Source organism: Crotalus tigris, unplaced genomic scaffold, assembly GCF_016545835.1.
Source record: "Crotalus tigris isolate CLP2741 ecotype Arizona unplaced genomic scaffold, ASM1654583v1 scf7180000017663.5292952, whole genome shotgun sequence".
NCBI lineage: Eukaryota > Metazoa > Chordata > Lepidosauria > Squamata > Viperidae > Crotalus > Crotalus tigris.
In genome coordinates this window covers 3,924,528-3,947,131 of record NW_024096550.1, presented here as the reverse complement: position 1 = coordinate 3,947,131, position 22,604 = coordinate 3,924,528, and the positions used below count along the sequence as shown (strand labels likewise).

Below are 22,604 nucleotides of genomic sequence, written 5' to 3'. Positions count from 1 at the left end.
CCCCCTAGTGCAAACAAGGTGCTACAATTTTTTAAGCTTTGGACCCAGTTACTTTTTTACAAGTTGCTTTATTACTACAGCTTTTCCTTTAAGTATTCAGCACACAGAGAAGCTTTTTCATGTTTTATTGCTTTGAATGTTAGCTAGTTGTTCAAGCCACATATCTGCCAACAAAATGCTCTAAAATTACACCAATCATTTAAGGCATCAACTACTGTAAGTATTTTTAATAGTGGTAGAAAGCAGATCAGGGCCATCACATAGTCAAAAGTGCATACAATTTGTAAAATCCAATAGTTTCAAGCAAAAAACTAAAACCTAATGGTTTCTTAGGAATTTTCAACATCCTGTTCAGTATCCAGGATGAAGATACAAAAAATAGAAAATTCCTGTAGATGTAAGATTCCTGTAATTTCTTTGGAGTTTTGCTACAGTGACCTGTTTGAAAAACTGACTGCTCAGAAACAAAACTTCATTTGCTCCCAGCAATGATTCAGTCTGTGGTGTCGGCTTCATGATTTTGAAGTATCAGACATTTGCACGAAGCCTTCATTTGAGCCTATTTCATTTTGAATGTAATCATGACACGGTTTGCTTTAGGGTCCCATTAATGATAAAAGTTAATTCAACTGTGTGTGTAGTGCGATCAGATTCCATGCATCAAGCTTAATGAAATTGGGAATCTCGAAGCCTTATCTATGCACTCATTCTGAGAAATGCCACACTATAGCGCTGAAGACAGGGAAAACGAAAGTTCACATAGACCATATCAAAAGGTTTAAGAGCTAATGCTGTACTCATACAGCTTTGCAAGAAAATGCTTTAAATACAAGTTTTAGAATTATTCAATTATGCACACAAACACTGAAAATCAACCTACCAATTCCATTGTCACCAAGATACAACACATCATTAAAAATTTTAAAAAGCCGTGAACTTCTTCCTATAAAGCAGTTCTAAGATTAAACAAGAGGGTGTTGAAGAATACTTCAAAACATCCCACTCAGCACCACAAAACGTTTCTCTTAGATCAGAACTCCCCCCAATCTTTGAAATTGGACCAGGGTCTGACAGTGAGAATATTGGACAACTGCAAATCTATGAATGAGAAACTTCCTTCCCTCACTGATTCCACAGAAACTGTGGCAGAAGCATCTATGCTTTTCCATTGCAGCATTCACCATCTACGCATGGAGGGATGACAGGAGTTGAGGTTAGCATCCTTCAACTAACTCACCCTTAAATAGGAGTGCTGCAGAATTTCATGATGCATCACAGGACAAATCCTTACTATATTTAAGTAAGAATTTATTTGGAGGAACTTGGTATAGACCAGGGGTGTCAAACTGTCAGCCTGTGGGCTGGATGCATCATAGCAAAACCGCGCCATCCCATTGTCGGCAATGGCAAAAAAGTCGCAATATGTCGCGACACATCAAGTGAGTTTGACACGCCTGGTATAGACTGTTAAATTGCTGCGACTAGCAGAAAAATCTGTTATGAATTTACCACCTATCTTTTTCTTTTCTTCCCTGTCAAGCTACTTTACCTTACCTTATTTCTATCCTGAACATATAGCTGTAAGAGTGATTTGTGGTTTATAAACAATTTATTTTAATCTTTAGATATTAACTGAATTATAGTAAACTTTTTTTTTGTTCTGCCTCTACCCACTTTTAAACATGTCTCTGTGGATTTAAAACAAAACAAAGTAAAACAAAGACTTTATCCTAAAATGAAAAGCCATCTTGATATTTGCATTGTTCTGATACATAAATCAATATTACTTAAAACTTACAATATAAGAATATTACGAAGAGAGTACATTATGCGCCATATGAGAGAAATAGATATTAGAGTTGAGTGAACTTTGTGTAAGCTCTCCAAAAATCAGGGTGATTTTAGATATATGGCCAGAGTCAAAAACACCCATATAATAGGAAACAAATATAATAATTCCATTTAAATAATACTCCTGTATTAATTTTTAATAACAACTTACAATCATACTACATGCTACCCAAAAGCTTGTGAATGAAGTTTATTTAGGATGAATGGTGAAGAATGCGATACAATACAGATAAGACACTTTCAAGATGAATAAAGCTCTAATTGCACAGGAGGCTTGAAGTTCACCTCAACTCAACACAATCAAAACCATTACACATTTTGCCATCTGAAAAATAGGAATGCCATGCAAAATTAAAAACATTCTTACCAACCCCATGGTACCATTTAAAATGCTACCAATATCACAATAATTTACATCACATTAAACAATCATTCACAAAGAATGAAATATTTTCAATAATGAAAAAAGGTTTTCAAAATCATAGTTAGCATAGTTTGCATGAATACTTGTTTAGGTATTTGGCTAAGCTAGTGAATAGAAAACATGCAGTGCAAAGACCTCTTTTATTCAACTGAACTGTCCTTTATCCAGCAGCGATCACAACGAAGTGATGTTTACTATATTTTTCACATGATTTTATAACCATTCATGCACTGACTACATGTGCACTGCAAATTAATTAAGACTCAAATCTAAGATACCATATGAACCAGACAATTTAAGCACTCTTGGCAATTGTTAAAAACCATAATGTATGAATGATCTATAATTAAAAATATATCATGGGACACGGTCTGAAAGGTTGAAGAACTGCAATTAACTGCCTCATTTAAAATTGGATCAATGGAAAAAATTGAATTTTATATATATAGATATATATTTTACATATGAACCTGTAAAGATGAAAAATACCTTGATTGAACTGAAGGAATAAGGAAACTACATTTTAGAAAAGGGTGTGTGAAAAAGTCTTCAGTGTTTTGAAGGATGTGGGTACCCCCTTTGTCCCGCATGCAAGATTCATTTTGCTTTTATAGCACACCATTTTATACCGAAACAGAAATCAAGAAGATATGCTTGTTCAGTCTTAAATACCCTGTTATAATGAGAATCAAAAAGTTTCTCTACATTAGACAAATAATCAGCTAACCTATCCCCATTCAAAAGATATTTTAAGTAGTGATCAATGTGATGAGTAAGTGGAATGTTTACTAGATTCCTCAGGAATGTGCACAATCTGGAACAATCTCCTGGAATACATTTTCCTCCATTAAACTCAATTAACTGAAGAAAAGCCAAATGATGCAAGACTTTCAAGAGGTCCTTTTCACAGCTATTTGTGATGAAATGCAGACGGGGTGTGTGTGTGTGTGTGACATTTAAATGAAGTTTTCCATGTACTGCAGTTCTGAAACATTTTACAAATACAATGCAAATAAATATCAGGCTAGTAGAAAAGTTCTTATTTACAGTTTTACAAATGCAATCGTTCTCTGTGTAAATGTAGTGTTTTAAAGAACACACTTTTAATAAAATGAGTTCCTGTATAGCAACAAGTTGTTAGATTTCACTGAAATGGCAAATAGAAAACAAAGTTCAAGTTAATATCTGTTTTATAATTTAGTACAGACAAACCAGTGTCACCTGGAATGAGATCTGTTAAAGTGCTGAAAAAGTTTCTGAATTTTTAGAAAACTTACTATACAGTTATTAAAGCTTCATCTGTCAAAAATGTTAGATTTTATTCACATTTTCTACCACCAAGTTGGGGAAGAGGGGAAGGAACGATATAAGTGTATATATTAGCAATTAAGAGTATTGCTAAATTTGATCTTTGTAAAATAGCTGGAGTTTCAAGCTTCTGTGGCAATTTCAGGCTTCACAATCTGGTAGGTAATCAAATATTCTGGATAGGCCTGAAAGATAAAAATGAGATTATTATTTCTTCACATTTTAAAAAAGATATTATTGGTGGTCAAAATATTTAGAGTAAGTAAAACCAAATATTGGTGGCGAAAAATATGTATGGCAAGTTAAAATAGTTAGAAGATATGTAATGTACCAGTTTTGAATGAAGAAACAAGAATTATTGCTTTAACTATACTCATTTAATATTGAAATAAACTTTACTGAAAGCAAGAAACTGCCAAATCAGTGCCAGAAGTCCCCATTATTTTTGGTCCAGTGAGGTATTTGCAGTTTTGAAAGATAAATGGCATATTCACAAAATGGCTGCCATGAAAGGCCCATGGTCAAAATGAGACTATAGGGAAGGCATGTCAAACTTGCGACATCATGTGACGTATTGCAACTTTCCCCCCATTGCCGGCAATGGGGTGGGCGCGGTTTTGGCGTGACACATCTGGCCCACCAACATGCCTGCTACAGGGAGTATCTGCAAGTAATTATATAATTCCCAAAATTCTTTCTGCAGCCCCCAGTTTATTTATTTATTATCAAAATATCTTTTTTTAATGTATTTTATTAATTTTTCCAATAACATTCTTTAGTGCTTAGTAAATAGCGTGTTATCTGGGTCCAATGTTTAAAAAACAATCAATAATGATTAATTCTATAATTCCATAATCAATATGTTAATTAGTGATAAATTTCTTTGATCTTATCTCCATCCAATGGTATTCTTCTATCAACATTTAGCAAATATCATTCTTAAAATTCAATACATATAAAGTTAAATATAAACCTTTTTCTTGTATTTATACAAATAACAGTAACATCAGCACATAGCATCTTTTTTATCATATATTTCAGTTGTATTTATAGTAATCATCTTATTAAATCACTACATGTCCTGTTTTCAAAATGCTTATTTAAACTTTACTTTCCCTCTGATTTCAAACCATTTATATCAGTCACAGTTTTCTCAAAGTTAGCAACCTTTAAATATCCAACCATTTCATTCATATTCATCACCCCAATATTTTCACATTTCATATATTATAAAAATTATGTTGGAATATTCATGAACAGGAAGAGTCATGTGGTAACTCAGTCAGCCAATGGGAAGAAAGTGCTACTGAGTCTGTGCAAAAGAGTATTGAGTTAGGAGCTGGATTTCGAGTCTCAGGTTTTGTCTCTGATCTGTCTCTGTAAGAAGTCTTCATTAAGCTATGTTGCTATAAAGAAGAATGGTATTGTAAATATTTTTATATAAATATAAAGTTATTTGAATCAGCTAAATGCAGTCAACTGTGAGAGCTTCTGATTTATTTTTCACCAATAGAGAAATTAAAATTCTCTAACAGGTTATGGGCCCAGAGCTTACTAAGGATTGCATTGTAATTTAAAGCTGGAAGAAATTGCCTGTGTTTAGAAAGTATAAGAACAAGGCAGAATTAGCAGAATGGCTGCAATGGAATTTAAAGAAAGCTGTGTGCCTCGTTTGGGCCAGAAGAATTACATTGTGTGGGCTGCAAAAATGGAATGTTTGCTGAAAGCAAAAGAGCTGTGGTATGCTGTTGAAAATCCACCACAAGTATTTGCAGCTGCAGATCAGAAAAGCCATGATCAAGCAATAGCTTATCTTATGTTGAATTTAGATGATGAACAATTTCTAAATGTTGCAAATTTAAAGACTGCAAAGGAGATTTGGTTGAAATTGAGAGCTGTGCACGTGAATGTTTCTGCATGCAATATAGTGCAATTGTCAAGAAAACTTTACAGGGCCTGTTTTCAACCAGGTGAATCTGTGGAACAGCATTTAAATAAAATGCAAAGTTTATTTTTGGACTTAGAACAACGTGGGATTAAATTCCCTGAGTCCCAGAAGGTTTTATTGGTGTTGAACAGTTTAGATAAAACCTGGGACACAGTTTCTGCCATATTTGAGTGTAAAGAAGAGCAAGAACTAAATTTTGAAGCTTTAAAGGCATGTTTGCTTAATGAAGAAGAAAAACGCCATTTTAAAGCAGCCACGAGGAGGAGGAGAAATTCCTGAGGAGGGGGTCCAGACTGCAAGTCTCCAGAGGAGAAGAAACAAGCAGATCAGACCCGGACCAAATTGCAACAAAAGAGAGATTTTGCAAGCAGAGAGCTTTACAAGTAAAGACTGTGGAGCGAGCACACATTTGCAGAGGAACTGTTTGCAGAAAAAGACATTTGTGCAAGGAAAAAGGACTGTTTTGCAAAAGGAACATTTTGGTGTTGCAAAAGTTTGCAATAGCAACAACAGAGACAAGTGGCTGGGGCAAGTCAAACAATTGTTAATGACTCTGAATTATTTTGCAGGTTTGTTCCAGTAGCACAAGAAGCTGTGGCTTTGGCAAATGGCCAGAAAGCAAAAGTCATTGGAAGAGGCGATGTAAAAATTCCATATTTGGAATCAAAGTTTACCAATGTGCTTTGTGTACCTGAGATGGAACATAATTTGTTAAGTGTGTCTAATTTAGACAAACAAGGTTTTGAGGTCATTTTTGTAAATGGGAAATGTCTCATCAAAAGGAATGGGAATATTTGTGCAGAAGGCATAAAGGAAGATAATCTATATGTATTGCAGGGACAAAAGGTTCAATGTTCCCATATATTTAAGAATGTTGCAGAGCATGATTCATGTGTTCATCTTCTACATAGAAGACTTGGCCATGCAAGCTTTAAAGTTTTGCAGCAAATGCAAGATTTTGCAGAAGGGCTAAATTTGAAGGGATGCAAAACATATTTGGACTGTGCAGTATGCAAAGCATCAAAGTCAAAGGCATTCCCAGTTAGTAAATGTAGCACAAGACAAACAAAAAGAGTTCTAGAGCTGGTCCATGGAGATCTGGTGGGACCTATGCAAGCCAGTTTGGGAGGAGCAAAATATGCACTGGTAATTGTTGATGATTATAGCAGGTATTCGTTTTGCTACTTGCTTAGAGCAAAGACAGAGGTGCTACAACAATTCAAACAGTGGGTAAGTTTTGTAGAGAGAAGGTACAGACAACAAGTGTGTCAGTTGCAAACTGACAGAGGTACTGAATTTATGTCAACTAAATTCCAACAATGGTTGGGGCAGTTGGGGATAAGACACAGACGTACAAATCCTTACACAGCAGCAGAGAACGGTGTAGCTGAAAGAAGGAATGGTGTTTTGCAAACAATGAAAGATTCATTATTGGAGGATTCTGGTATGAGCAGGTCATATTGGGGAGAAGCCATATTGACTGCCAATTATATAGTTAACAGGCTGTGGAGTTCCTCCATTAATAATACTCCATTTGCCATTCTATATGGGAGAAAGCCATCACTGGCACATTTGAGAATTTTTGGAAGTACTGCATGGGTACATATTCCGAAAGTAATCAGAAGAAAGGGACAGCAAAAAGCAAGAAAGCTCAGGTTTGTGGGCTATGAGCCAGGGTCAAAAGGGTATAGCTTTAGCGATGGAAGTGAAAGAATTATAATTTCAAGGTCTGCTAATTTTTGCAGAACAAAATTGGGACAGAATGCAAATTCTGGGTATGTCTCACTTAATGACAGTGATCTGTTTAGTGACAATAACTCATCTAATGATGAAAAAATGTTTATTGAAGATGTCAATGTTCAGGGAGGAGAAGCTGAACAAGACATGAAACCAGAAAGACTTGAGACACAGGAGCAGTTAATACCACATAGATCAGAGCGATGTAATAAAGGAATTCCGCCTGACAGGTATTCTGCCAGCAAGGTAAAGGTTTGCAATGTGTGGTATGAGCCAAGAAGTTATAAAGAGGTGTTGGCATTACCAAAAGCTGAACAAGAAAAATGGAAGGAGACCATGGATAAAGAGATGAAATCCATGGGAGACCATGAAGTATTTAAATCAGTGACTTTGCCACAGGGAACCAAAGCTGTGGGTTGTAAGTGGGTATATAAGAAAAAGGTATTGCCAAATAATGATATACAGTATAAGGCCAGGTTAGTGGCACAAAGTTTTTTCACAATTTAAGAATGTATTAAGTCAATAGGTCTGATGTCTCTTCCTGTCATGAAGGGAGGAGTGTTGGAATATTCATGAACAGGAAGAGTCATGTGGTAACTCAGTCAGCCAATGGGAAGAAAGTGCTACTGAGTCTGTGCAAAAGAGTGTTGAGTTAGCTGGATTTCGAGTCTCAGGTTTTGTCTCTGATCTGTCTCTGTAAGAAGTCTTCATTAAGCTATGTTGCTATAAAGAAGAATGGTATTGTAAATATTTTTATATAAATATAGTTATTTGAATCAGCTAAATGCAGTCCACTGTGGGAGGTTCTGATTTATTTTTCACCAATAGAGAAATTAAAATTCTCTAACAAATTACTATACTACTTGTATGTCTTATCTCTCTTACTATGAGACCCCTTTATATCCATAATTTATCTCTCCTTTTAATCATATTCAAACAAGTGTTTAATCATATAGTACTTCCTCAGGTAGATCGCATTAGATCTCTCAGATCTGATTCTAGCCTTCTTCTTTTGCCAAGTAGTTTTCCAAATTAGTGTATTCAACTTGCCCAGGAGTTTTTCCTGTATTTTTGTGAATGCTGTTGGGAATAAAAAACACAAGTTTGGTATTTTTTGTCTCCCAAACTTTAATGATTGTCTGGCAGGGCGAAACCAGCCATGGGGTGAGGAGCCCCGTGATCCCTTGGCTGCGTCGCTATGAGGTGGAACCGGAAGTCTTATTACCAAGATATCTATGCTACTCTATTCTAGGTAGGCTCTCAGTGATTTATAAGAAAAGGCAATGCATTAAGGCAATGCATTAAAAGCTCAGCTTATCTTTTGTAGTAACATTTTCAAATGTTACCTTTTTATTTTCTAAAAACACCTCTGGGACCCAGAGAAGTTCTAAAAATACTGTACTTTGTTTTGTAACATGTCCACACTCCCATTTCATTATTTTAGTTTTTTAAAAAAATAAAACCCAAAATGATATTTGCTGGCATATTACTGCTAACAGGTGACATCCTGAGGACCTAAAATTATGCTACACATTAAGAGTAAAGCAAAATAAAAAAATGAGAATTATGAATGAATTTTCATACATTTAAGGAAAACATGTGTTTATATTAGATGTGCAAGATTTGCTGACCTATGAATACAATGTCCAGGATCTAGATTAGAGACATTTGACATGTTTCAAAGTGAGACTTCTTCATAATATTCCATTTCCAGATCAGTGAATATCGTACATTCCAATATTTACAATCCCAAATACATTACCTGTTCTCCTCTGTAGATGACATATTCTGCTAAAGCTAGTCCATTCACACTAGGTCGTCCAGTAACTGAATGGTGTCCTGGGGGAGAATGAGCCATTTTCATAGCACTGAACTGTAGGAAGGATTTGCCCAAAGTTACCCGGCAAAAAAGCAACTGCCTATATTAAACAAGAGAAGATTTCATTATTAAACGTGTAAAAAAGAAAAGTAACCCTGAGTACTATGCAAACATTGTGGATGACGGTTTGTTAAAATAATAAACATTATTTTAATCAATTAAAATGCCTTTCTCTTTCCATTCAACTACTCCTATAGCAGAGACCTCTTCTTGGAAACCTCCAGTGAAGGAGTGCACACATCTTCTGGAGGCAAGCTGTTATTAATTGTTCCTGACTATCAGGAAATTTTTCCTTAATTCTAAGTTGGATCTCTCACCGATTAATCTTCCATCTGCTACTTTGCTTGCCCCAGGGTACTTTGGAGAATAGTTGACTGCATTTCTCTCTGACAGGCCTCAAATATTGGAAAACTGCTATCAAGTCACCTCTAGTCCTTCTGCTTGTTAGACTAGACCAGTGGTTCTTAACCTGGGTGATATTGCCCCCCAGGGGGCAATTTCATTTTTCAGGGGGGCGATGGAACGAAAAGGGGGCGATGGAGCAAGAAGTTTTGGGGACACCTTTGAGACTTTTTCATACGGTGAATTGCTGTATATCTGTTGTACAAAAACATCAGATCGCTCGCTATTAGTGGACTGAATTGTGTTTTCAAATGTTCCTCCAGCTAGCTTCAGTACAGAACGCCGCACATATGTGAAGACGCATCACTTATCTTTATGCGCATTGCGCAGCAGCCTCTACCCATACAGTGGCGCGCCATTGGCCAGAATATGGGAGATATGGGAAAAAGACTGGAAATAAATTATTTGCATCGATATGTCCTGATGACAATTTTAAAGAAAACAAAAAAAGTGTTTGCATAAATTGAAGAATTATTTCCTATGTTGTGATTGAGAGGTTATTTTGGGGGAGGGGGTCGATGACAACTTCCTCATTGGCTCAAGGGGGTGATTCGTTCAAAAAGGTTAAGAACCACGGGACTAGACAGTCTCAGCTCTGTATTAGGGCGATACAAAACTGGATGCAGTATTCTACGTGTGTCATACCAGCGCAGTATAAAGAGGTACTATCATTTCATGTGATCTTGATATTCTCGATCCCAGGTTGATGGAACCTGGGACTGCACTGGCTTTTTTGGCCTCTATAGTATGTTCCTAGCTCATTAAGTGGTGGTTCACTAGGACAACTGGATCTCTCTCATAGTAACAACTATTGAGCCAGGTACCACCTATTCTATACCTGTGCATTTGGTTTTTCCTGTTATTTTATTTGTTTAGACCCACTGAAATCTCTGTGCCAAGTAAGATTCTCTGAAAAGGAGCATGTAGCTATAAAAATAAATATAACTTACCTATGGCAGATGTAACAGGACCTATCTTTGTGAATGGGGCAACCTGTGCCACCACCAATACCATAGACATACTGGTTGCTTTTGGAAGAATTTTCAGCAAAATAAATTCCTGCTCCAAACATTCCTCCTATGTAGGCATGCCTCTCATCAAAGCCTTTATGAATAATTGCATTCACAAAAGGAGAGCCTGAATATAAAACAAAGTGGTTTTTATATTCTTCGAATGGAAGTATTTTTACCATATTTAAACATAAAGTTTTTGCCACTTATGCAGAAAAACACACTTGAATTTTTAACCCAGAAAAAAACTGTGACTGAATTAAACATTGGGAGTGGAGGTGGAGGAAGAACATGATACAAAAATCTGATATGGTTACAACTAATCTACATATTCCTTAATTAGCATTGATTTAGTGCATTAGAGACAAATTGGCTTGAGGTCTGCAAATCTATGATTGTGCTATAGAACCAACACCTGATTCTAAATTAGGCATACACAACCACTAAAGATTCAGTTTTATATAGGGCTGTTGGAGACACTGGAAATGCACATTGTGATCTAACTTCTTTAGATAAAATATATACTGTGATATTGTTGGAAAGTAACCATCCCAATCCGGCGGAATGGGGGGAGGTTAAGCAGGGAATTAGCCTGGATTTGTTATATAAACATGACAGAGCAAGGTCTGACCCTTCCTTTCCATGCCTTTGAGTCTTATTTGGTCTTTCCCAGATGAAAGCTGCCTGTCGAGGGAGATTCCTGTATTATAGGCAGAGAACAATAAAATAGCTAGTTTGAACTCTACAGGCATGGATCTGGTTGTTTGTGCCTGACAGATATCATTACAGTCTAGTTATTTTGAATCAATGTATATATAGTATGTATTTACAGGCTACATACTCTGGAAATTCTTTAACAGGATTTGAATTGAGTTGCACAAGAACTCTTTTACTATACCAATTAATCAATTATTGGTTAAAAGTCAATAAAGATCTTGTATATACAACAATCAGAATTTCTAACAATGAACAATATACTGAAATCATCTGAAGAAATACAATATAATTTTTAGAAAAAATGAAATACCATGGAACAACATCCTTTCATTAGCATGATTATGATTCTCTTCAGAAACCTCTTTCCTCCTATGAGTGTATCTTTCCCAAAGCTTTTTGTTACATACTTTTTGTATCTAGGGAGAAAAAAATCCAAAATTTCAATCAATCTTCTTCCATACCTTCTGATAGTAATGCCACTATGCAATGAATATGGAATAAAGAGATCATAATTCTTCCTTAAATAAATCCTTACTGGTAATATAAACTTTCTTTTTCTAGAACTCTTGATAATATAAAATCTTATCTAAAACTAAAATTTTAACAATAGGTAGTCCTCAACTTATGACCAAGTGCCCAAAATAGTCTTGTGACCTTGGGGGGGGGATGCCAACTGTAAGTAGCTTTTTTTTGGGGGGGGGGGGGTCCATCATAATGTCAAAATGGACACTAAGCAACTGGTCCTAAATTGAGGACTACCTATTTTGAACTACCTATTATTTGCATTTGAACTGATCATATTTATATTTTTCAGGTAGTGAGAGAAAAAATTATTTGATCCCGTACTGATTTTGTATGTTTGCCCACTGACAAAGAAATGATCAGTCTATAATTTGAATGGTAGGTTTATTTTATCAGTGAGAGACAGAGTAACAACAAAAAAATCCAGAAAAACGCATTTCAAAAAAGTTATAAATTGATTTACATTTTAATGAATGAAATAAGTATTTGACTCCTTCGCAAAACATGACTTAGTATTTGGTGGCAAAACCCTTGTTGGCAATCACAGCAGTCAGACGTTTCTTGTAGTTGGCCACCAGGTTTGCACACATCTCAGGAGGGATTTTGTCCCACTCCTCTTTGCAGATCTCTCCAAGTCATTGAGGTTTCGAGGCTGATGTTTGGCAGCTCAAAGCTTCAGCTCTCTCCACAGATTTTCTATGGGATTAAGGTCTGCAGACTGGCTAGGTCATTCCAGGACCTTAATGTACTTCTTCTTGAGCCACTCCTTTGTTGCCTTGGCAGTGTGTTTTGGGTCATTGCCATGCTGGAATACCCATCCATGAGCCATTTTCAATGCCCTGGCTGAGGGAAGGAGGTTCTCACCCAAGATTTGATGGCACATGGGCCCATCCATTGTCCCTTTGATCTGGTAAAGTTGTCCTGTCCCTTTAGCAGAAAAACACCCCCAAAGTATAATGTTTCCACCTCCGTGTTTGATGGTGGGGATGGTGTTCTTAAGGTCATAGGCAGCATTCCTCCTCCTCCAAATACGGCGAGTTGAGCTGATGCCAAAGAACTCGATTTTGGTCTCATCTGACCACAACACTTTCACCCAGTTCTCCTCTGAATCATTGAGATGTCCATTGGCAAACTTCAGACGGACCTGTATATATGCATTCTAGAGCAGGGAGACCTTGCGGGCGCTGCAGGATTTCAGTCCTTCATGGCGTAGTGTGTTACCAATTGTTTTCTTGGTGATTATTGTCCCAGCTGCCTTGAGATTATTGACAAGATCTTCCCATGCAGTTCTGGGTTGATTCCTCACCATTCTTATGATCATTGAAACTCCATGAGGTGAGATCTTGCATGGAGATTGGCAGTTATTTTGTGTTTCTTCCATTTGCGAATCATTGCACCAACTGTTGTCACCTTCTCACCAAGCTGCTTGACGACAGTCTTGTATCCCATTCCACAGGGCTTTTTTTGTCATAGAATGCCCAGAACCGAGTTCCGGCACCTTTTTTGGATAGAACCTTGTAGGATAGGCAAGGAGGGTTGTATGACATGTGTGAGTTCCAGCACTTTTTTTTTTTTTAATTACAAACAAGCACTGCCATTCCAGCTTTGTGTAGGTCTACAATCTTGTCCCTGACATCCTTGGATAGCTCTCTGGTCTTGGCCATGGTAGAGAGTTTGGAATCTGATTTGATTGATTGCTTCTGTGGACAGGTGTCTTTTATACAGGTAACGAGCTGACATTAGGAGCACTCCCTTTAAGAGAGTGCTCCTACTGTAATCTCAGCTCGTTACCTGTATAAAAGATACCTGGGAGCCAGAAATCTTGCTGATTGATAGGGGATCAAATATTTATTTCACTCATTAAAATGCAAATCAATTTATAACTTTTTGGAAATGCATTTTCCTGGATTTTTTTGTTATTCTGTCTCTCACTGTTAAAATAAACCTACCATTCAAATTATAGACTGATCATTTGTCAGTGGGAAAATGTACAAAATCAGCAGGGATTAAATAATTTTTCCCTCATTATTTAATGACTGAATAAGGGTATACATACAGTTAAAATCACAAATTCAAATGAAATTATAATGTTAAATAATAATAAATGTTAAGGAAAAAATCATCCACACAGCAGAATAACTTCAACTAAAATGTCAATCAGTCATCAATTAGCTGTAGACAAAGATTTTTAACTCCCAAATTTCTTTAAAAATAATGCATTATTTAGAAGCCACTACCTAACCCCTTTCAGCTTTTAAAATTAACTACTCACTTAAGAGAAGGATACCAGAGTTACCTACACATTACCTTTAAGATGTTGTATCTGTTGAAAATTCCACCAGCATGGCCACCATCTCTGTGCTCTCGTACAGTGCTTTGCATCTTAATATTAAAATATACACAAATATATAAATAAAATCTAAATCAAAACATCCAAATTTAAATCAGCTGAATAAAACTTTCTTGTCTAGAAATAATTTCCTCATAATTGATCAGTGTTCCCTACCGGGGAAACTGGCATCGGCTTATTTTGCAGAATCTCAAATGTAGATTCATATATTCTCATTTGAAGCAGGTAGATAGTGGATGAAATTTACATTAGTCCTCATTTCAATTAATTCTTTGGAGACAGTCACGAGTACTGCTTACTACAGTATAATCCATCTCAAAACATTTTTTTCCTCCTGTTCAATCTTGTCTGATTCTTGAAGCCACCTGGTTTCTAGCCTAATACCTTTACCACCACACCAAACTGGCTCTCTCAAAAGATAACTTACTATTACCATAACTGTGATTACATTACACTGTAAACTGCCCTTGGGTTTGAAGAGTGGAAAACAATAACATGAAATTATGACTAATTGTTCCCCAAGAAGTCAGGGTTGATTGCTGAATCAGTCATACCAAGAAAATTACAGTTACATTTATTGTATTTTATAGCAATAGATTTAATTAATACTAGACATAATATTTAAGGTCGCTAGACACGTTTGAGAATTTAAAGATATACATTAATAATATACCTCATCCTCCACCGACTGAAACTCTTTATCATCAGGAGAGAGATCTATAAGAATCGTCCCGCTGCCCGAAGTATTCAATGTTAGATATGTGTTAAGACCTAAGAGAAACAGCAACATTAGCACTGCATCTTGAATACATTTTAGACGTACTGATGACTCACCCACTTTTTTGGGGGTGATTAAAATAAATAAAAACTGCAATGCTACAATTTTGAACTATAGAAATGTATAAAATGTAGTTTAATTAAATATTTTATTTATTATAACATACCTTGCTGTCCAGAGATCAGTCTCTCAACTCCTTTAATTATTTTGTGTCTATGACCATAAGCATTAATTCCAATTTCTTTTAATTCTCTGTGCCCCATTTCAACAAGTACATCCAATGTTATCTGCAAAGAAAATGAATTATTAAATATTAAAATTATTAGTTTTCTTTATAAGAATTCAAAATTGTGGTCAGATTTTTGCATTTCAACTGGTAATGTTTTTACAGAAGCCATACTGCTATTTAATGCTTAGAAACAAGAGTGAAATAGTTATGACATGCTAACAACAAAAACCTTTGTCTGATTAAAGTACAATTAAAAAAAACCTAGCTTATCAAAAAGGATTATCGGATCACAATTTGTTTTCTTAATTAACCATGGAAATATATTCTGCATTTTGAAAATAAATCTTAACATGTTTTTCTTTAAAATGTATTTAAGAAAATATGTCACAGTCTACTGCTTGAATAACAGATACATGTCTTATTGTTTTATTATCATTATCACTAATTTAAAACACTAATAAATTTAATTAAAATAAAATAGTTTGAAATGCTAGGATAGGAAGTATTATATTACATATTTCAAATGTTTCACACAAGGGCTTTAAGATGCAACAAGCCATACAAGGTTTGCAGCTACACAATCGAAACTCAGATATGAATGCTACTTCTTCATATGCAAAACAGCTATATCCAAACTGACCATATAGCCCAAAGGACAATATCAATCTATTTTATTGTAAATTGTGAACTCTGATTTGCCATACCAGAAAAAAGAGGGAGAGAATTGTACCAGATTATACTTCAAAAGATCAATGAGTAATGACAGGAGGCAAAAATGATGCCTTAGAACAGCAGCCCCCAACCTTGTGGGCACCAGGGACCGGTTCCATGGAGAAAGGTTTTTCCACAGACCAGAGGAGGCGTGGTTTTGCATGCTGCCTGCATCCCACGGGGCTTCACTTGTTTGTGCGGCCCGGTTGCCGGCATGCTGCAACCCAGTGCCGGTCCATGGACCGGGGGTTGGGACTGCTGCCTTAGAAGATGCTGAATATGTGGAAGCTTCTTGCATAATTCTTTTTATCTGGATCAACAAATTTAATTCACTTTATTAGTAAAACATGATGTAATAAAAATAAAAATATCATTTCCTTAAAAAGGTGTTCATGTTTAGCACAATTGGAACTTTGAATTATTGGTATAATTATTAATTAATATGGGTAAATCGGTGTTCATATCTTTATATTTCCTGAAGACTAGCAAAAATAATTTGCAGACAAAGTCAATTCTCTAAAATATATCTTAATTAATTTAAGAAATGTTTTAAGGAACTGGAAGAGTGAATGCTGGTGTGCATTCATCAGTATTTTAACTTAGCTGTTTGAAATTCAAGATATAATCAATCTCCACAAATCCTGGTTATGAGCTTTCTCCCAAGCTAAAATTTAAATCAATGATTTTGCAACAGTTTCCCTTAAAATTTATTGTTTACTTGGTTTCCAAACTAAAACGGTTACTTACCTGCTCTCTTTCAAGTATGTCAATCAAATGTTCAAGTCCAAGATTTCTCACAAATTGATTGATGCTAAAATCTACACTGAGAACTAAATATGAAAGTTATTATTAGTTACATATAAGAACAAGCTTAAAAAACTTTTTTGGGCTAGAATGTAGGGAAATCCTACAGTAAACATAACATGTCGAAGCCCACAATTAATGACTTTCATGATGCTAATTTTTTCCAGGAAAAAGATACACAAGACTTCCAAAATCTTAAGATATTAGAAATTGAATAAATCAGTTTCATGGCTGCTCATTTATGTAAGCTTCAAGTCAAACATAGATACATTTAACTCACAGATAGGTATTTAAATGATCACTTAAATATACTTTCATTTGGATTCTTGCACTGAGAAAGATGTTGGACTAACAGTCCCTCCTACGATTCTGTATTAAAATTATATCAAATAAATATGAATCTGTGATGCAGAAACACAGTTTTAATCAGATCATCATTAGATGTTAGTCTTAATGCATAAGTAAACTGCCCTTCATTTAGCAACTTCAAGCTGACCCAGCAGAAAATGCTAGACTCACCTTCTTTCTTTTCCAAACTAGAAGTTCCTTCAGCACTGTTTGTATTAACAACTGAGAGTTCAGAAAAGCTACCAGACAAGCTGTCCAGACTACTGGCAGCTGACAAATTAGATGGGCTGGACGGCATGGAAGAAAGTGAATCAGCTGAAGTTCCTGTATTCTGAGATACATTTATAACCTGAGGCTTATAACAAGATGGCAAGGCGAAAACTGGCATGGCAGCTGCCAAGAGTGCGCTAACATCATCTGCCTGGAAATTTAAAAAAAAATTACATTTTGTTAAAATAGTCACAAATGCATGCAAGTTAAGTTGCAAGGTTAGATAAACAGGTGCTTTACTTGAATTATTCCAATTTTCTTTTTGTTACTTACAATGTCGTTTCAGATATTCTGGCCCAAAGGTTCCTTGAGTATGGTAACTCCGATGCCAAGACTGAGTCATACTTAAATTTTAGTTCTGATTAAGGGTCAGATTAAAATCTATTTCCTGCTACAAACTTGAATAGGATCACTCCCTTGCTTTCTAAGCTACCTCTCATAGGCTTAAAGATTAAAATGCTGCATTTGTAACCTACGATCCTATACTCAACTTACCTGGGAGAGTGCCCTGCTGAATTCAGAGGAACATACTTCAGAGTACACAGCTGTAGGATAGCAATTTAAAATCACTAAATGCTTATAGGATACAGCTAAATGCACAATGGTGCCAATTTAAACATAACAATGAATGGGCGATTTTGGACTTAACTGAATGTATTTACATTACTCGTGGTACAGTCAGGTCCAGAAATATTGGGACATCGACACAATTCAAACATCAAACAATTGGCTCTATACACCACCATAATGGAGTTGGAATGAAACAAACACAATGTGCTTTAACTGCAGACTGTCAGCTTTAATTTGAGGGTATGTACATCCAACTCAGGTGAACGGGGTAGGACTTACAGCAGTTTGCATATGTGCCTCCCACTTGTTAAGGGACCAAAGGTAATGGGACAGAATAATAATCATAAATCAAACTTTCCCTTCTTAATACTTGGTTGCAAATCCTTTGCAGTCAATCACAGCCTGAAGTCTGGAATGCACAGACATCACCAGACGCTGGGTTTCATCCCTGGTGATGCTCTGCCAGGCCTCTACTGCAACTGTCTTCAATTCCTGCTTGTTCTTGGGGCATTTTCCCTTCAGTTTTGTCTTCAGCAAGTGAAATGCATGTTCAATGGGATTCAGGTCAGGTGATTGACCTGGCCATTGCATAACATTTGTTAGAGAATTTTAATTTCTCTATTGGTGAAAAATAAATCAGAAGCTCTCACAGTTGACTGCATTTAACTGATTTAAATAACTTTATATTTATATAAAAATATTTACAATACCATTCTTCTTTACAGCAACATAGCTTAATGAAGATTTCTTACAGAGACAGACCAGAGACAAAACCTTGAGATTGGAAATCCAGCTCCTAACTCAATACTCTTTTTTGCACAGACTCAGTAGCACTTTCTTCCCATTGGCTGACTGAGTTACCACATGACTCTTCCTGTTCATGAATATTCCAACACTCCTCCCTTCATGACAGGAAGAGACATCAGACCTATTGACTTAACACATTCTTAAATTGTGAAAAAACTTTGTGCCACTAACCTGGCCTTATACTGTATATCATTATTTGGCAATACCTTTTTCTTATATACCCACTTACAACCCACAGCTTTGGTTCCCTGTGGCAAAGTCACTGATTTAAATACTTCATGGTCTCCCATGGATTTCATCTCTTTATCCATGGCCTCCTTCCATTTTTCTTGTTCAGCTTTTGGTAATGCCAACACCTCTTTATAACTTCTTGGCTCATACCACACATTGCAAACCTTTACCTTGCTGGCAGAATACCTGTCAGGCGGAATTCCTTTATTACATCGCTCTAACCTACGTGGTATTAACTGCTCCTGTGTCTCAAGTCTTTCTGGTTTCATGTCTTGTTCAGCTTCTCCTCCCTGAACATTGACATCTTCAATTATTTTTTCATCATGAGTTATTGTCACTAAACAGATCACTGTCATTAAGTGAGACATACCCAGAATTTGCATTAATTCTGTCCCAATTTTGTTCTGCAAAATTAGCAGACCTTGAAATTATAATTCTTTCACTTCCATTGCTAAAGCGATACCCTTTTGACCCTGGCTCATAGCCCACAAACCTGAGCTTTCTTGCTTTTTGCTGTCCCTTTCTTCTGATTACCTTTGGAATATGTACCCATGCAATACTTCCAAAAATTCTCAAATGTGCCAGTGATGGCTTTCTCCCATATAGAATGGCATATGGAGTATTATTAATGGAGGAACTCCATAGCCTGTTAACTATATAATTGGCAGTCAATATGGCTTCTCCCCAATATGCCCTGCTCAAACCAGAATCCTCCAATAATGAATCTTTCATTGTTTGCAAAACACCATTCCTTCTTTCAGCTAGACCGTTCTCTGCTGCTGTGTAAGGATTTGTACGTCTGTGTCTTATCCCCAACTGCCCCAACCATTGTTGGAATTTAGTTGACATAAATTCAGTACCTCTGTCAGTTTGCAACTGACACACTTGTTGTCTGTACCTTCTCTCTACAAAACTTACCCACTGTTTGAATTGTTGTAGCACCTCTGTCTTTGCTCTAAGCAAGTAGCAAAACGAATACCTGCTATAATCATCAACAATTACCAGTGCATATTTTGCTCCTCCCAAACTGGCTTGCATAGGTCCCATCAGATCTGCATGGACCAGCTCTAGAACTCTTTTTGTTTGTCTTGTGCTACATTTTGATGAAAGTTAGCCCAGAAGGAAATATTAAAAAGGGCAGAAAAATATATTTTTCCTCAAAAGGACTTTTTAAAACCAAACTTGGCCCCAAATCTATCTCTCTGCCCCAAGCAAGAGCTAGGACCATACAAATGCAAAACCATCAGAAAGTTGGAGCCAGAGCAATCAAGAAGACAAAAGAGAAGATCTGCATACCCCACCCAAACTCTAGGAGTCAGCCCCATCACTGGGAATCAGGATATGATAATAGAATTAAACCACAGATATCAAGGCCTAGACAAACACTCAGAAACAGCCTCAAGGTTCATGCCACAGGAACAGGAAATTATTCCAAACAAAAGGCTAGGGGGGGTATAAAACCTACTGCCCATGTGCTCAATCTTCCCTGCCCCTCTCTCTTCTCTCTCCTCTGCACTTTCCTGAAGAACCATCTTTCTGCAATAAACTGTAACCTTCTTCCCAAAGCAGTCGCCATGTTTGCTTATTTATTCCTGGCTTGGATGAACCAGGATGAAGACTTTACTTCTAACAATTTGGCACCCCAGATGGGACTCCAAGCTAACCTCTCCAATGGACTGAGACTGGTAAGCCCCATCTTGCCGGCAGCAGACCCCCTTGTGTCTGTGGATGGGTTTCCCAGGCCTTGCCCATGTGGAGCTAAGGTAGTAAAGGGAGTTTTGAGAGTTTGAGCTCAAGGGCTGCTTTGGAAAGAAGGTGAAGGTGAGTACCTCTAAATTTTAAGTTAAAAGCCCAGGGGAACAAAGAAAATGTGTGTATTTCTGTTTGTGTGAGTGAGAAGATCTTTTTTTCCCAATCACAGTTGGATTTTGCTGCTTCTGGCCTTTCCTAGCCGCAGAAAGGATCTGTTTAATTGGCAGAACCTGGAAAGCATGGGGGTTGGCCAGAGCACAGAACCTTGTGTTAGGGAAAAGGGAGAGACTGTGTGAAAATGAAATGGAATGAGTGAATGAAAGAATTGGATTTGGGCAACTAGCTGGTAAGGCCCTGTAAGCAAAGCAAAGTTAGGAAATTAAGCCTCAAGAAGGGAGCGACCACCTACCTCCGAGAGCAAGTGGAGGTGCCCACGGACATTAGAGGCGTCCGTAAACGGTGGGGTAAAGCCGGCCGGTAGAAGAGTAGCCCGTACCTTCTGAGGGAAACTGGAAGGTCTCTGCAGACCCTTTTTTGGTCTGAAAACGTGGAGGATCCCTCGGAGGAGCCCACGAACTCTGAGAGGGATCCAGAGAAGCTCCGTGAGTCCCCTTTTTTTGGACTCACAAAATCGTGATAGTAGGGAGAAGTCTCACAAGGAGACTTCTGACGGATCGTGCCCTTTAGTGGTAGGGAAATCCCATTATAGAAACATGGGAAGTTCTAATTCAAGGGCGGAAGTAGGTTTCCCGGTTGAGAGCTTGCTCGTGGCCTGGGACAGGAACCAGTTACCTGTCCAGGCCGGAATGGAAAAGAGGTAGGTAAAGAAACTATATGGGGGAAAAGAAAAAACAATACAGACTTTGCTTAGGGCCTTGCTGGGAAACCAATTTGGCTAAATAAAGGTACTTAAAAGGGAAAATAAGAAATAGTGATTCTCTCTCTATCTCTCTCTTCTCTATGCAACCACATGGTATGTTTAAAATGTGTGCCTTCCCTAACTTGAGTTATCTGAAATTTATGGTGGGAATGACTAAGATGTGTAAAACTAAGACTTCTGTTCTCTTGTCTTTGTGTATGTATGTTTGTCAAAGTCTGTGCGTGAGAGGTAAATGTGACTGTTAACTGTTTCAAATCCAAAGGAAAAAGAATTTTAAATTCTGCTAGAAATTCTGCTTAAAATAAGCCACAAAAAGGAAATACCTCACTCTGTTTGTCTGGCCAACAAACAGAGTGAAGAAAAAAAAAATGTGTTTGTTTGTTTGTTTGTTTGTTTTTCTCTGTCTCTGTGTACGCTCAAGAACAGCTTTAAGTTACTAGGAGGGATTGCTTTAAGTTTATCTGTTGGAAACGTTTCACTTGCATTTACTGTATGTGTTTTATCTATCTTTTTCCTGAAAAATGTGTGTCTATCTACAAAAGCCTTTTGAAACTCAAGTCTTCTTGTGTGGGGAAATAACCTTTTAAAGTTACTTTTCTTATCCTATCACTTACTGGTGAAACTACTATGAAGCTTTCTGAAACATAAGCATTTTCCAATCTCTAAAATAATGTGGTCTATTTTAGAATAAATGTTCTCCTACCCTTGGCAAGTTGCACATCTTAAAATATTAGGCTTTTAAAATTATTTGGAGTTCTCAGCATTTTCAAACTGCCTGCAAGCTACCCCCCTTCCAATTCTTTTCCTGTCCTTTGTTCTCCATACCTTTTGTCTTCCTCTCCTGGGAGAGTCCATCCAGAAAGGGGGGAGACCTTGTTCTTGTATCTTTCAGCCCTGAAACCCTCTCGCAAGCCTTTGGAAGCAGAACACACAGACCCAGATGCTGCCTCCATCCATGTGAGCCATGGAATTGAGTTTTGAATCCAGCCATCCACTAAAAAGCCACCATGCAATCTGAGTGGGGAACATCTTCCCAAGTCCTACCATTTCCCCAGATGCCTGTGAGAGCTGCAGAA

General features: G+C 36.9%; 1 protein-coding gene across 3 annotated transcripts in view; it reads right to left on the bottom strand.

Annotated features, from left to right (window-relative positions):
- Window positions 1–2,017: 2,017 nt before the first annotated feature.
- TNKS2 (tankyrase 2) overlaps window positions 2,018–22,604 on the bottom strand; it is a 53,536-nt gene continuing 32,949 nt past the window's right edge. For all 3 annotated transcript variants that reach the window (XM_039335990.1, XM_039335991.1, XM_039335992.1), the window contains 9 exons: window positions 17,190–17,439; window positions 16,614–16,696; window positions 15,093–15,213; window positions 14,822–14,919; window positions 14,106–14,180; window positions 11,587–11,692; window positions 10,500–10,686; window positions 9,031–9,187; window positions 2,018–3,768 (listed from right to left, as the gene is read on the bottom strand). In XM_039335990.1, the coding sequence (XP_039191924.1) occupies window positions 3,706–3,768; window positions 9,031–9,187; window positions 10,500–10,686; window positions 11,587–11,692; window positions 14,106–14,180; window positions 14,822–14,919; window positions 15,093–15,213; window positions 16,614–16,696; window positions 17,190–17,439 (1,140 nt within the window). In that variant the 3' untranslated portion in view covers window positions 2,018–3,705. The remainder of the gene's footprint in view (window positions 3,769–9,030; window positions 9,188–10,499; window positions 10,687–11,586; window positions 11,693–14,105; window positions 14,181–14,821; window positions 14,920–15,092; window positions 15,214–16,613; window positions 16,697–17,189; window positions 17,440–22,604) is intronic.